The 15,234-nt window shown below is 42.9% G+C and overlaps 1 protein-coding gene across 1 annotated transcript in view; it reads right to left on the bottom strand.

Moving 5' to 3' along the window:
- Window positions 1-15,234, bottom strand: part of EPHX2 (epoxide hydrolase 2) — a 55,495-nt gene that overhangs the window by 31,252 nt on the left and 9,009 nt on the right. Inside the window, exons 5-7 of the mRNA XM_012557230.2 lie at window positions 11,565-11,660; window positions 10,973-11,051; window positions 9,873-9,907 (exon numbers count right to left, since the gene is read on the bottom strand). Of these exons, the coding sequence (XP_012412684.1) occupies window positions 9,873-9,907; window positions 10,973-11,051; window positions 11,565-11,660 (210 nt within the window). The remainder of the gene's footprint in view (window positions 1-9,872; window positions 9,908-10,972; window positions 11,052-11,564; window positions 11,661-15,234) is intronic.

Below are 15,234 nucleotides of genomic sequence, written 5' to 3'. Positions count from 1 at the left end.
GTGGGCTATACCCACTGAAAGATTTCAAGCTCCTCTAGGACAGTAATCATGGCTTCTTCTCCGGAGTCCCCAGGTGGTGCAAATGGTTAATACGCTCAGCTGTTAACTGAAAGGTTAAAGGCTCAAGTCTACCCTGAGGTACTTCAGAAGAAAGGCTTGGCGATGTACTTCCAAAAAATCAACCACTGAAAGCCCTGTGGAGCACAGTTCTATTCTGACACACACGGGGTCACCATGAGTCAGAATAGACTCAACTGCAACTGTTTTCCCCTCCCCCGCTCCCTCCAGGAGGGAAGAAGAACAAAACTTCTCTGCAGAGGTTTGCTGCTTGCCTTACGCTGTTTCCTCCACACAGACGGCTGCCCCAGGGATGGACACCTGGCCACAATGGCCAGCATCCACGGAGTGTTGGAGATGTGTAGAGGTGCAGGCAATGACAGTTATGGAGAGTCAGAGCTGGGACCATATGCAAAATGAGCAAGTAGGGGAATCCAGCTGGTGTGGAGTTGAGAGGAGAGAACAGCACAGAGTGTGGCGAGAATGAATCTGAGATGTGACAAGTCACTCGGTTCCTGCAGGGAAAAGATCGCCTCCACAACTGGCTTTCTCTTTCCCAGTCTCACTTCTCTAACTTGACAAAACCCTCCCTTTTGACCTGAGCCAATGTGAGGGGCCTGCATTTGTTAGAATGAAAAATGTCTATAAAACTGCATTTATCAACCCCTTAGTCTGCACCGAGGAGCCACAGTAGAGCAGTTGTTAAGCACTCAGCTGCTAACTGAAAGGCTGGCAGTTTAAACCCACCAGCCACTCAATGGGAGAAAGATGTGGCAGTCTGTTTTGTAAAGATTTACAGCCTTGGAAACCCTATGGGGCAGTTCTACTCTGTCCTATAGGGACGCTATCAGTTGGAATCGACTCGACAGCAATGGGGTTTTGGTTTTGCTCTGTACTGGGTACTGTGCAATCCACCTCACATTCATTATTTCATTTCACCCTCATAAGGAGCTGTGGGTAAGCAGTGGCATCTCCATGCTGCAGATGAGGAAACTGAGGCTTAGAGGTGTTAAATCATGTGGGTAAGAACACAAGGCTAGTAGTGGTAGAACTGACATTGATTCCATGTCAATCTGATTTCAAAAATTCAAAATAAAATATTCAAAACCTTTTTTACTATGTAGACCAACAACTTTATTTTAAATATTTCTCAGCCATTTGTATCTGTCCCTCTTTCTACCAACTGAGAAGTGTTCATTTGTTTTTTCTTTTCCAGATAAATTCTCTCTTTGGGGGCCAGTGAAATTGCTATTGGCAAAGAGTTTTTTAGTAAATAAATATGATTACATTTCAGTTCTCTACTGTTTTAGGCGCTTGCCAAAATTAGGGATGATTTTTCTCCCCTCTCAGATAGGCCTATTTTTGGTTCTACTAAATTAAGAAATGAGATGGAAATTTCAGGATAACAGGAGAAGGTGCAAATCAAAGGGTTTTCCTACAGCCCTTTAACTCTCTGCCCCAATAACAACAGCTTTCAGATATTACCTGTTTCAGTCTTCTGCTGGGAAAATAGCTTTCTTCTGGTGGAAGTCTGACAAATATAGACACCCCTTTTTTGGAAAGGGGGAAGACACAGGGTTTTTCCCACAACGAGGTGACTGCTCCAACGGGAAAAGGTGTTAAAGGATATCTGATTCTTTTTGTTGCCCTCTACCCCCAACCCTGTGCTAAAAACTGAGGGGCCCCCAACCCTGCCTGAAAACTGAGTACTGTGGTAACAGCCTCATTTGGGGAAGGATTAGTGGACAAGTTCCTCACTAGTCCCCATTTGTTATTGTTGGGTGCCGTCAAGTCGATTTTTGACTCAAAGTGACTCCATTTAACAGAGTAGAACTGTCCCATAGGGTTTTCTAGGCTGTAATCTTTATGGGAGCAGGCTGCCAGGTCTTTCTCTTGCAGAGTCAATGGGTGGGTTCAAACCACCAACTTTTTGGTTAGCAGCTGAGCACTTAACCATTATGCCATCAAGGTCCTTTATTCCCCAATAGCAAGTTAAAAAATAAAACATGAATGATATGCTCCACTGGTTAAAATGTGCATGATTTATCTTTTAAGATGGAGGCACATAGATATTGGTGTAACTTCATTATTTGTTATTTACATCTTGCCCCAAACAAAACAGAAAAATGATTGGATGGTGTCGGGGGTCTTTTTAACCCACTAATGAGAAACTGGGCTGACGGTTTCCCAGAAATTCCACAGCATGCCTAGCAAAGCAGCACACCTGAGATTCTCAATGAGGACCTAAGACTTGACTGTCCATCCCAGGTCAAAGAGAGCCTTGTGGTTCTGGGTCTCTGCGGGGTGTTGGGGTGGAGAATTATGTTCCAATTACGGTGAATGCACAGACCTGAGCCCACTATCAGCTACAGAAACAATTAGAGAACAATGTGGAAAACGAAGTAAATACAGCAACCCCTTTATATTCTCCTTCTATGGACAGCCAATCAATGTTGTCTAAAACTACACTCAGCACTCAAGTCTTATTCACAGCATCTACCCATGCTCTTTTTCTTTTTTATTCTTTTAGTTTTCGAATTCTCAAACTGGCTTCTCAGACCTGACAGAGCACCTGCTGCTATCTGATGAGCCCTCATCTCTGCAGCCTGCTCATAGTTCTCGGTGTGGAAGCAACTTCAAGCATGGTGTTATGTACTGAACTGTGTCTCCCCAAAATACGTGTTGGAATACTAATCCCAGTATCTGTGGATATAATCCCATTTGAGAATAGGGTTTTCTCTGCTATGTTAATGAGGCCATATCAGTATAGGTATGTCTTAAACCAATCACTTTTGAGATATAGAAACAAATTAGGCACAGAAACAAGGAAGCACAGATCGGGGAAGATAGATGGCATGCCACATGAAGACTGATGGCCAAGGAATGAAGGAACAGAAGCTAACAGAGACAGCCTTCCCCTAGAATTCCCTGAATTCGGACTTCCAGCCTCCTAAACTGTGAGAAAATAAATTTCTGTTCATTAAAGCCACTCGATTGTGGTATTTCTTTATAGCAGCACTAGGAAATTAAGACACATGGGATTTTGTTTTTCTGCAACTTTCAGATGCTGATATAGGCCAAAGTGGAATCAAGGCATTTTGGATTGAACTGTGTCCCCTAAAAAGATATGCTGAAGTCCTAATCCCTGGTACCTGAGAATGTGATCTTGTTTGGAAATAGGGTCTTTGAAGATGTTATCAGTTAACATGAGGTCATACTGGAATAGCGTGGGTCCTAATACAGTATGACTGGTGTTCTTATAAAAAAAGAAGAGACAAGGGCACAGAGGAAAGATGGCCATGTGAAGATGGAGGCAGAGACTGCAGTCATGCTGCCACAAGCCAAGGAACACCTGGAGCTACCAGAAACTGGAAAAGGCAAAGAAGGATCTTCCCCTAGAGCCCTGGAGACAGCACGGCTCTACCTATACCCTGAAATCCGACTTCTAGTCTCCGGAACTATAAGTCAATAAACTTCGATTGCTTTAAGCCATGAAGTTCATGTAATTTGTTACAGGAGCCCTAGGAAACTAATAGGGAAAACCAGCTGCTGTCGAGTCGACTCCAACTCACAGCAACCCAATGTGTGTCAGAGATGAACTGTGCAATATAGGGTTTTCAATGGCTAATTTTTTGCAAGATTGCCAGGCCTTTCTTCCAAGGTGTATCTGGGTGGACTCTAACCTCCATCCTTTCCATTAGTAGCCAAGAGCATTGACCGTCTGCACCACACAGAGATTCCTAGAAAACTAACACCCAATGTTAACAGTTCCAGGAGTGATGCAGCCAGGAGCTCATATTGCTCCTAAAGCCATCCAGAATTTCATTCCTAACAAGCAATATCCTCATCCTCCCACTCCCTGGATGATCCCTGATGCTGGGGAAATAGTTTCCATAAAGAAGGGTCTGGAGTCACAGACTTTTTCAGGGGCTGATCCACATAACTATCTATTGAAAAACTTGCTAAGTGCCCTTTGCTGCATGGCCAGGCAAGAATAGTGAAATTACACCTGGAAGGTCACTGTCCTTTATCCCACATCAGAGTAGTGTTTGCCCACCCATTTGTTCCATCCCAAATACTTCAATCACCAAAACATAACCCAACTAAGATCCCAAGCCTATCACATCACATCCATCCATCCAATAAAATTTTACTTAAGCCTATTACATGCAGACACTGTTTAAGCACTGGGGATACAGCAATGAATAAAACAGACAAAACCCCTGATCCAAAGGAACTTTTAATCTAAAAAGAGAGGAAGAGACAGAAGACAGAATATGTCATAATATTCCCTATCCTTTTCCACCAACTACAGTGGTTCCTTCTATCTCAGACTTCTCAGGGTAGCTGATGTAAACTGAGTTCTCCCCCAGAAAAATGCACACGGGAAACTGCCTCAACTTCTGCATGCATTTCCAGGTGTTCATGGACCCCTGAAGGTCCGTGCACTATAGATTAAGCATCCTCCCTACTTGAATGCAAGCAAGGTACTCTTTTTCACTTTCCAATTAACCACAGAGGGTCTGGATACAAGTTCTATTTTATTTCCACATTCAACAAACTGCACTTATACTCAGATTTGGAAGGAGTCTTAGAGACTGCAAAGCCCAACATTTACTTACTTTTACACCTGAGAGTGGAGACCTGGGAAGATTAAAAGATCTACCTGAGGTCAGACACAAGGAAAGGGACAACCAGACAATTTTCCCAACTTTAATGAACTTTAGAAGATACTATCATTGCTAGTTTACATTCTAACATTCCTAATTTGGAATCCTAAAACTACAAATCTAGAGTGAATGGGTTTATATTTTCTTCTTGCTGTAGTTACGTGTTATCAGGTCAGTTCCGACTTGTAGCGACCCTATGTACAACAGAACGAAACACTGCCTGGTCCTGTGTCATCCTCACAATCATTGTTATGTTTGAGCCCATTGTTGCAGCCACTGTGACAGTCCATCTTGTCGAGGGTCTTCCTCTTTTTTGCTGACCCTCTACTTTACCAAGCATGATGTCCTTCTCCAGGGACTGATTCCTCCTGATAACGTGTCCAAAGTATAAGACAAAGTCTCGCCATCCTTGCTTCTAAGGAGCATTCTGGTTGTACTTCTTCCATGACAGATTTGTTCTTTTTCTGGTAGTCCATGGTATATTCAATATTCTTTGCGAACACCATAACTCAAAGGCATCAATTATTCTTCGGTCTTCCTGATTCATTGTCTAGCTTTTGCATGCATACGAGGTGACTGAAAATACCATGGCTTGGGTCAGGCACACCTTAGTCCTCAAAGTGACATCTTTGCTTTTTAACACCTTAAACAAGTCTTCTGCAGCAGATTAGCCCAATGAAATGCGTCGTTTGATTCCATGACTATTGTTTCCATGGATGTTGATTGTGAATCCAGGTAAAATGAAATTCTTGACTACCTTAATCTTTTCTCTGTTTATCATGATGTTGCTTATTGGTCCAGTTGTGAGGATTTTTGTTTTCTTTATGCTGAGGTATAATCCATACTCAAGGCTGTAGTCTTTGATCTTCATCGGTAAGTGCTTTAAATCCTCTTCAGTTTCAGCAAGCAAGGTTGTGTCATCTGCATATTCCAAGCTGTTAATGAGTCTTCCACCAATACTGATGCCACATTCTTCTTCATATAGTTAGCTTCCCAGATTATTTGCTCAGCATACAGACTGAGTAAGTATGGTGAAAGGATGCAAAGCTGATGCATACCTTTCTTGATTTTAAACCATGCAGTATCCCCTGCTCTGTTCAAACGACTGCCTCTCGATCTATGTACAGGTTCCTCATAAGCACATATAAGTCTTCTTGAATTCACATTCTTTGCAATGTTATCCATAATTTGTTATGATCCACACAGTCGAATGCCTCTGCATAGTCAACAAAACACAGGTAAACATCTTTCTGGTATTCTGTTTTCAGCCAAGATCCATCTGACATCAGCAATGATATCCATTGTTCCACATGCTTTTCTGAATTGGGCTTGAATTTCTGGCAGTTTCCTGTCGATGTACTGCTGTAACCACTTTTCAGTGATCTTCAGCAAAATTTTACTTGTGTGTGATATTAACAACATTGTTTGATAATTTCCACAATCTGTTGGATCATCTTTCTTCGGAATGGGCACAAACATGGATCTCTTCCAGTCGACTGGCCAGGCAGCTGTCTATCAAATTTCTTGGCATAAACAGGTAAGCACCTCTGGCACTGCATCCGTTTACTGAAACATCTCAATTGGTATTCCATCAATTCCTGTAGCCTTGTTTTTCGCCAATGACTTCAGTGCAGCTTGGACGTCTTTCTTCAGTATCATCGGTTCTTGATCATATGCTACCTTCTGAAATTGTTGAACATCAATCCTTTTTGGTACAGTAACTCTGTGTATTCCTTCCATCTGCCTTTGATACTTCCTGCGTCATTCAATATTTTGCCCATTCCCCCCGCAAAAAAACAAACCCGTTGCCATTGAGTCGATTTCGACTCATAGTGACCCTATAGTTGAGCTCTTTTACTTCATCATTTCTTCCATTTGCTTTAGCTACTCTACATTCAAGAGCAAGATTCACAGTCTCTTCTGATATCCATTTTGTTTTTTTTCTTCCTTTTTAATGACCTTCTGCTTTCTTCATGTATGATATGCTTGATGTCTTCCCACAACTTCTCTGGTCTTTGGTCATTAGTGTTCAGTGCATCAAATCTATTCTTGAGATGGTCTCCAAATTCAAGTGGGATATACTCAAGGTCGTACTTTGGCTCTCATGGACTTGTTTTAATTTTCTTCAGCATCAACTTCAGATTGCATATGAGCAATTGGTAGTCTGCTCCGCAGTCAGCCCCTGCTCTTGTTCTGACTGATGACATTGAGCTTTTCCATCGTCTTTTTCCACAGATGTAGTCGATATGATTCCTGTGTTTTCTATCTGGTAAGGTCCACATGTATAGTCGCTGTTTATGTTGTTGAAAAAAAGGTATTTGCAACAAAGAATTCATTGGTCTTGCAAAATTCTGTCATGCAATCTCCAGCATCATTTCTATCACCAAGCCCATATTTTCCAACTACTGATCCTTCTTCGTTTCCAGCTTACACATTCCAATCCCCAGTAATTATGAATGCATCTTGATTACATGTTTGATCAATTTCAGACTGCAGAAGTTGGTAAAAATCTTCAATTTCTTCATCTTTGGCATTAGTGGTTGATGGGTAAATTTGAATAATATTCATATTAACTGGTCTTCTTGTAGGTGTATGGATATTATCCTATCACTGACAGCACTGTACTTCAGGACAGATCTTAAAATGCTCTTTTTGACGATGAAAGCGACACCATTTCTCTTCAATTTGCTATTTACTGCATAGTAGGCCATACAATTGTCTGATTCAAAATGGCCAGTACCAGTCCATTTCAGCTCACTAATGCCTAGGATATCAATCTTTATGAGTTCCATTTCATTTTTGATGACTTCCAATTTTCCTGGATTCATACTTCATACATTCCACATTCTGATTAACAGATGTTTGCAGCTGTTTCTTCTCATTCTGAGACATGCCACCTCAGCAAATGAAGGTTCCAAAAGCTTGACTCCATCCACGTCACTAAGGCTGACTCTACTTTGAGGAGGCAGCTCTTCCCCAGTTGTATTTTGAGTGCCTTCCAATCTGAGGGGCTCATCTTCTGCCACTATATGAGACAATGTTCCACTACTATTCAAAAGGTTTTCCTTGGCCAATTTTTTCAGAAGTAGACTGCCAGGTCCTTCTTCCTAGTCTGTCTTAGTCTGTAAGCTCCACTGAAACCTGTCCAAGGGTGACCTTGCTGGTATTTGAAATACTGGTGGCAAAGCTTCCCGTATCACAGCAACACACAGGCCACCACAGTACGACAAACTGACAGGCATGTGGTGCTACAGCTTCTTAAAGGCACCTACTGTAAAATAAGCTACAGTTGTATGCTGAAGTGGCACACAAACTTGAGGTGCTGGGGTTGAGAAATGAGGGTTTTCAATAAATCTGGGTGACACAGTTGAGAAATAAAGTATTTATAGGCACTTGAGGGCAAGCAATATTATGGATCTTAATCCAGCTTTTTGCATATTGAATATGAGCTACCGTTAATACAGTTTTACATTAAAATACTGTACTAACAGTTTTTAATAAGTTTTTTTGAGATATAACCCATATTCCATAAAACTCACCCTATTAATGTACAGAATTCATTGGTTTTTAGTATATTCACAAAGATGAATCACTGCTATCTAACATCAGAATATTCTCCTCACCCCAAAAACAAATTCCATACCCATTAGCAGTCACTTCCCACTCCCTTCTTTGCCCACTCCCTGGCAACCATTAACCTACTTTCTGTCTATGCGTATGCCCATTCTGGGTATTTAATATAAATGGAATCACAGATATGTGGCCTTTTGTGACTGGCTTCTTCTACTTAGCATAAGGTTCATCCTTCTGGCATGTATCAGTACTTCATTCCTTGTTATTGCCAAATAATAAGTCATGGTACGGATATGGCACATTTTGTTTATCCAGTCATCAATTGATGGACATTTGAATTATTTCTACTTTTTGTTATTATAAATAATGCTGTTATGAGTATTCATGTACAGGTTTTTGTGGAACCATATGCTTTCAATTCTCTTGGGTAAATACCTAGGAGTGGATATACTAATGATTTTTTAAAAGGTGGAGCAGAAGGATGGGAGCACCACATTTCACCTCGTTTTTGGTAAAAAGGGCTTTCTTTGGAGAACAGTTGGCTCAAATGACCAGATTTATCCATCTTGAGAACATATTTTGACAAAAGTAAGGGGAAGTCCAGATTATTGGATAGCAGTGGAATGAAGAGAAGCCTCCACACGAGGTCACTGGGGAGATCTTGAATTCTGAGGGTGACATGAGGGAAACCAGGAGCAACAGAGCAGAAGGGCCAAAGTCACGGAAACCGTGGAAGAAGGAACAACCCTACCTGGAAACTGAGCTTTCCCCATACTCCCCTTATGAGATGCCAATGCCCACCTGTGGGTGGGGAGATGACACCCAGCAAAGGTGCTCATAGGAGGGGCCTCCACACAGGGCTGTGACTCAGAGAGGGAGGCTTTTTATAATCTTAGTGTATTCAGGGGCATTGTCAGTTTTCTGGTCAACCAGGAGGCAGTTTCTTGTCCTTAGTTTCTCCAGCCTTTGCTTTTGTGCTGGAGCTGAATGGAGGTTTGGGTCAGTCTCTCTTCACCTTGACCTCATCCTCCCATAAGCTCTGAGATGAAGGTCCCTTCTCCCTAATGGAGCCTACCCCCATCTTAAATAGGAGCTCTGTCACAGTCAGCAATCCACAGAAAACCCTCCATACGGTCTTCTTGGCTTCTTTATACACCAACTCCATAGGTTTGGCAAACAATCACTTTATCAAAATAATACAGTTTTTAAAATTCACAGGATGGAGAGGTGACAGAGTGGAGTAGCTAAAGGAAGGATGTGGGAGATGGACTGCAGAGCTAGACTTAACTCTACCACTGACTAGCTGTTGACCTCAGGCAACTACTTTACCTCCCTAGGACTCAGCTTCCTCCTCTGTAAAATGCTTAGAACAGTACCTGACATATAGCAAATGCCTCATAACTGTTGGTTATCATTTTAAAATATCAATTCAACTTTCAGTAAGAATTTATATCCAAGTGCTATGAAATGCTACTTTCCTAGGGTTTAAATGGAACCCAAGCTTCTGGCTTATATCAATGTAAACACCAAGAGACTGAAAGGATGTTACAGTTACCTGAAGATACTTTTTACCTTACATAACACTTCCAAGGAATATTCTTCTATTTCTGTAATTAAAAATAAATGTGTTTAATTCACACGATGAAAAAATATACAAACAAACTAAAAGAATTCCTTTGCAAAAACAAAAACAGATAATTAAACTCTTACATGACTTTCTAATGTTTGAACTGAAGGTTTTCCTTTTGTGGAACACGCTTCTGCATCATTCAGGATGCAGAAAGCAGCTGCTGAGTCATCACTTAGGGAACCACTGCACAAGACATGTAGTTGGTCCATGTGAGACCCAGTCCATGTCAGATGACTTCAAACTCAACATGGCCAGACATTTTGATTTGAAATGGGGAAAATATATTAGAAAAGGGGTGGGCAGCAGATGGCTCAGCTATTCTCTGTGTCACTGAGTCCTGTAGGGACCAGGGGTCCTGCTACTTGCCTGGCTGTGTCCCCTGTTCCTGCCTCCATACTTGTGGTTCTTAACATTTTTTGACTGAAGACCCCTCTGAAACTGATAAAAACAATGGATTTTCTCCCCCAGGAAAATGCTTATAAATCCACACATGGTTCAGCGGTTCAGAAACCTCCTGAAGCCCATCCTTAGATAGACTCCCCTGGGATCCATCCAAACACCAAACCCACTGCTGTCGAGTCAATTCCGACTCATGATAACCCCATGTGTTACAGAGTAGAACTGCTCCATAGGATTTTCTTGGCTGTAATCTTTACAGGAGCAGATCACCAGGCCTTTCTTCTGTGCTGCTGCGCGGGTTCTAAAGGTTAGTGGTCAAGTGCAAACCATCTGCACCACTCAGGAACCTCTGGCATCCAAAGACACTGGGTTGAGAATCTGGCCTACACCCTCACTGTCCAGCAGGGGACTATCCTGGGCACAGGCAACTGTATTTATTGTGTGGGGATCAGGAACATCTGGGGCCAATTGTCCAGAGACACGAGACACTCAAGCAGAAGAGGAGGTAAAGTCAGGCCCTTCTGTCCGGAGGCCTTGAACTGCCACCTGCTCTGTCCTGGGACCAGGGGCAGCACAGAGCGGGTAGAGAGGTCAGACAGTTAGAAGGCATGACCAATACAGGATGACAAGAAAACCAACCCACCGTGAGGAGACGAGGACTCTCCATACCCTTTCATGTCCACAGCAAGTACCCGGAAGCCTGCCTGCGCTAGAGCAGGGATCTAGAAAACAAACAGTTCAGGTACGGACCAGTGTGGTGTGATCAGTTCTTTTCTGACACAGCCTTTCTGCTACCCTCTACCCCGTTCCTGTAAATGGCTCAATCCAAAGTGCTGCATGGCACAACCTGGTATCCTTACCATAGGGCTGGAATAAGCCCATCTGGATAGGGCATGAGGTTTATGCACACATACAATGCCACATATAAGAGGGCACCTTTCCTGGCACAGACCTTTTAGGTATGTATATTATATTAAAGATTTCCCAGCAGGTGGCATAGAATGTCTTAAAGAAGGTTGCTTTTCCTAATCTGCAAAGGCGCCGTATTGTTTAGCAGTGCCTGAGGTCTGGAGTGATCGTGGTCTGAGGCATCATGGTCCCGCTTTAGAGACAAAGCTCCACTGGAAGCTTTTGGCTTCTTACATTTCTAATGGACATTACAGGCTGGCCAAGGCCATCCAGACTTTCCCCTCACCTCCCCTGACTGAGGTGCACCTTCCCCTACTCTCCCTTACCTGGTATCTCCAGGAGAACCAGCTCTCAGGAAAGCCATGGCAGAGGCACACCACAGGCCCGGTGCCCAGCTCGACAAAGTGCAGACGGACCCCTGGCTGTGGAGGAGACAGGTGGGTGAACACTGACAATCAGTTCCTATTCTCTTCCGTAGATCGCTACAGGCCAGCATTCTAGTCAGTTGCCGGATCCTGCATGGCCCAGCTTTCTAAGCTAAAGACCCCAATGTTAGAAGAAGATATCTGAGAAGAGAAAACTGGCCAAAGATGTGCAATAAAAACAGGTGGCTTTCTTTGGAAAACAAGAAGCCTGACAAATTATGATGCTGGGAAACAAAAGGAGGGAAAAACTTTGCCTTCCTCTCTGAAAGGCCATCATACTGTCAGAGTTTCTGGTGCTGTTTGACATATCTGTTTTCAGTATTTTTATCTGGGGGCTGATTTTGTGCTCATATTAATGTGTGGAATACCAAGATTATTTCATTAAAAGCTGTATAGCCTCTTAAATGTGCTATTTTTTCCAACCTCTGCTATAGTTCTAGTCCTTTCTGGGGCCGGATAGATGTGGCAGACTGCTAGAGCTCACCGATGTCTGCATCCTGCTCTTCTTCTTGGCATGTGGTGACTTTCCAGACCCTCTGGTGTGGCCATGTGCCTCAGTTTTGGCCAGTGGAATGTGAGCAGAACAAAGGTGTGCTGTGTTCCAGGGCCCACATAAGCCTCCCACGCTTGACTCTCCCTCTCTTTTTCAGCTGAATGGACTGGACCTTGAGGAAGATGGAGCCTGCAGCGAAGAGGAGCCTGGGTGTTTGAATGACTGTGTGGAGAGAGCCCACTACCGACCTGCACTGGACTACACTGCAAGCAAGAAGCAAACTTTGTGTTAGGTCACTGAAAAGCTTGGGGTTGCTCGTTACAGTAGTTAGTCTACCTCAACTAATACAGTGGGATCTAAACAAACAAACTAAAGCAATATATAATCAAAACCCACTGCTGTTCAGTCAATTCTGACTCATAACGACCATATAGGACAGAGTAGAACTGTCCCATAGGGTTTCCAAGGCTATAATCTTTACGGGAACAAACTGCCACAACTTTCTCCCATGGAGCAGCTGTGGGTTTGAACAGCTCACCTTTCAGTTAGCAGCTGAGTACTTTAGCCACTGCACCACCAGGGCTCCTTCTATATAATCAAAGCGCCCTATTTTTTCTAAGAAAGTATATATTACCAACTTTGTAATGGAAATAAATGACCATAATAAGAGTCATATTATAGAAATTAACTTGGAACAATTCTATCTGGCTATATCTAAGACTATTACAAGGAGCCTTTGTGGCGCAGTAGTTAAGCACTTGGCTGCAAACCAAAAGGTCAGTGGTTTGAACCCGCCAGCCACTCCACTCAACAGGAGAAAGATGTGGCAGTCTGCTCCCATAAAGATTACAGCCTTGGAAACCCTACTCTGTCCTATAGGGTCACTATGAGTCACAACTGACTTGATGGCAATGGATTCAACGGGTAAGACTATTATAATAAGCTGGTGTCCCAAACTGGAATTTTCTTTCAAGATTCACAACAAGCTATTCCGATCAAGAAAACACTAGGCTGAAATTTCACACACCATTTCACAGATTACAATCTTTTTATTGGACTATGTTCCATAGTCTTCCCTTTAGAGCTTGATAAAAGTTAATTTTAAATTTTATACTCCTTATATTAAAAAACGTTGTAGTGTTGATGTCCAATCAAATGAGTCTAATTAGCCGTAACATAGATCCTAACTAAAAGGCTCACTCTTGATGCTTCAAATTTCACTCAACTGAGTGGTTCAGCAAAGGTATGTACTTTCTCACCCATTAAACTCTATATTAATAAAATTACCATAAAATCAGCAAACAGGAAAGATCTATTAACAACCCAGCTTGGGTTGCATGAGAATCCAGTGTGCTGGAAAAGTATCTGGAGGGCAATCCAACAGCACCCTGACACCCTGGGCTCAGCTGGGCCTCCCCAAAGGTTCACTGCCTCAGCTCTTAAATTTGGGGTGGGACTAGAGGGTGTTTACTATGGCTGCAACATGGATATTTACAGCTGTTTCTTCTCAGAAGAATGGTGAGACTCTGGCTCACTTACTTTGGACATGTCATCAGGAAAGGACAATCACTAGAAAAGGGTATCATGTTTGGTAAAGCAGAGGGTCAACAAAAACAAGGGAAACCCCCAAGGAGATGGATTGACACAATAGCCACAACAATGGACTCAAACATACCAATGATCATGAAGATGATACAGGACTGGGCAACATTTCATTCTGTAACATATAAGGTCACCATGAGTCAGAACCAACTCGATGGCAACTAACAACAATGAGAGGGGGTGGTAAAGCAGCTCTGATCAAGGTCAAATGAGAATATTTTGAAACTGGCTGGATATGCAAGCATAAACAGGGTTACTAGAATGAACCCTGTCCATAGTGTTAAGACGAAAGGTTAGTTATACTCCAGATCCCACCCCAAGCAAAGCACCCTCGCTCCCCATCACTACCAGAGATAACCAGAGGTCTAAATGCGCCCTCTTATTAAAAGTTCACCCCCTTCACGAGTACCCAGGGTTACAGGAAGGATTGTAGTGACATCGACCAACAGCTTTCACTAGCAGAAAAGTCCTTTCTTACTATCAAAAATCCCACTCATCCTGTGATGCTTACTTCATGTTGTGAACCTTTGTGGTTGCTGCCTCCACCCCACAGAGCCCATTCTGAGCACTCTGGGCATTGCTGCTGTTAAGCACGACCTCATTCTGTGATGTACAAGCAAGAAACAAACTTTGTGTTAAGCCACTGAAATTCTCGGGCTGTTTGTTACAGGAGTTATTCCTTGGTTGTGAATGTGTAACTCTAGTCATTACACTGTGAAATTCCTGAGTCAGGGAAGACACTTCACTTAGCTCAGTATTTCCTGCTGTTCCTAGCAAATAGTTAGTACTCAATATATATCTGTGGGGTTATCCTCCAAGGAGGGGGGCAGTGTGGTTCAGTGGCAGAATTCTCGCCTTCCATGCAGGACAGTTGGGTTCGATTCTCAGCCAATGCACTTCATGCGCAGGAACCACCCATCTGTCAGCAGAGCCTTGTGTGTTGCTGTGATGTTGAACAGGTTTCAGTGGGGCTTCCAGACTAAGATGGACTAGGAAGAAAGGCCTAGTGATCTACTTCTGAAAACCAGCCAGTGGAAACCCTGTGGATCACAACGGTCTGATCCACAACCCATCATGGGATGTCGCAGAACCAAACAGTGTTTTGTTTCGTCGTGCATAGGGTCACCATGAGTCAGGACACCTAATAACAATAATCCTCCGGGGCAACAACTCTGCCCATGGGTCTCCAAGGCCAGCAGGCCCACCTCAGGTCACCACCTCTTCTCTTCATTGTTGTTGTTGTGAAGTGCCATCGAGTAAATTTTCGACTCTCAGTAACCCTATGTGAACTACCCCACAGGGTTTCCTAGGGTGTAATCTTTTTTTTTAATTGTTCTTTAGGTGAAGGTTTACAGAACAAATAGTTTCTCATTGAACAGTCAGTACACATATTGTTTTATGACATTGGTTAACAACCCCACAACTTGTCAACACTCTCCCTTCTCTACCTTGGAGGAACTTTTTTTTTTTGGTGAA

This window comes from Trichechus manatus, unplaced genomic scaffold (assembly GCF_000243295.1).
Source record: "Trichechus manatus latirostris isolate Lorelei unplaced genomic scaffold, TriManLat1.0 scaffold00091, whole genome shotgun sequence".
NCBI lineage: Eukaryota > Metazoa > Chordata > Mammalia > Sirenia > Trichechidae > Trichechus > Trichechus manatus.
Note: the sequence above shows the minus strand (reverse complement) of the source record. Positions and strands in the feature narration are given on the sequence as shown.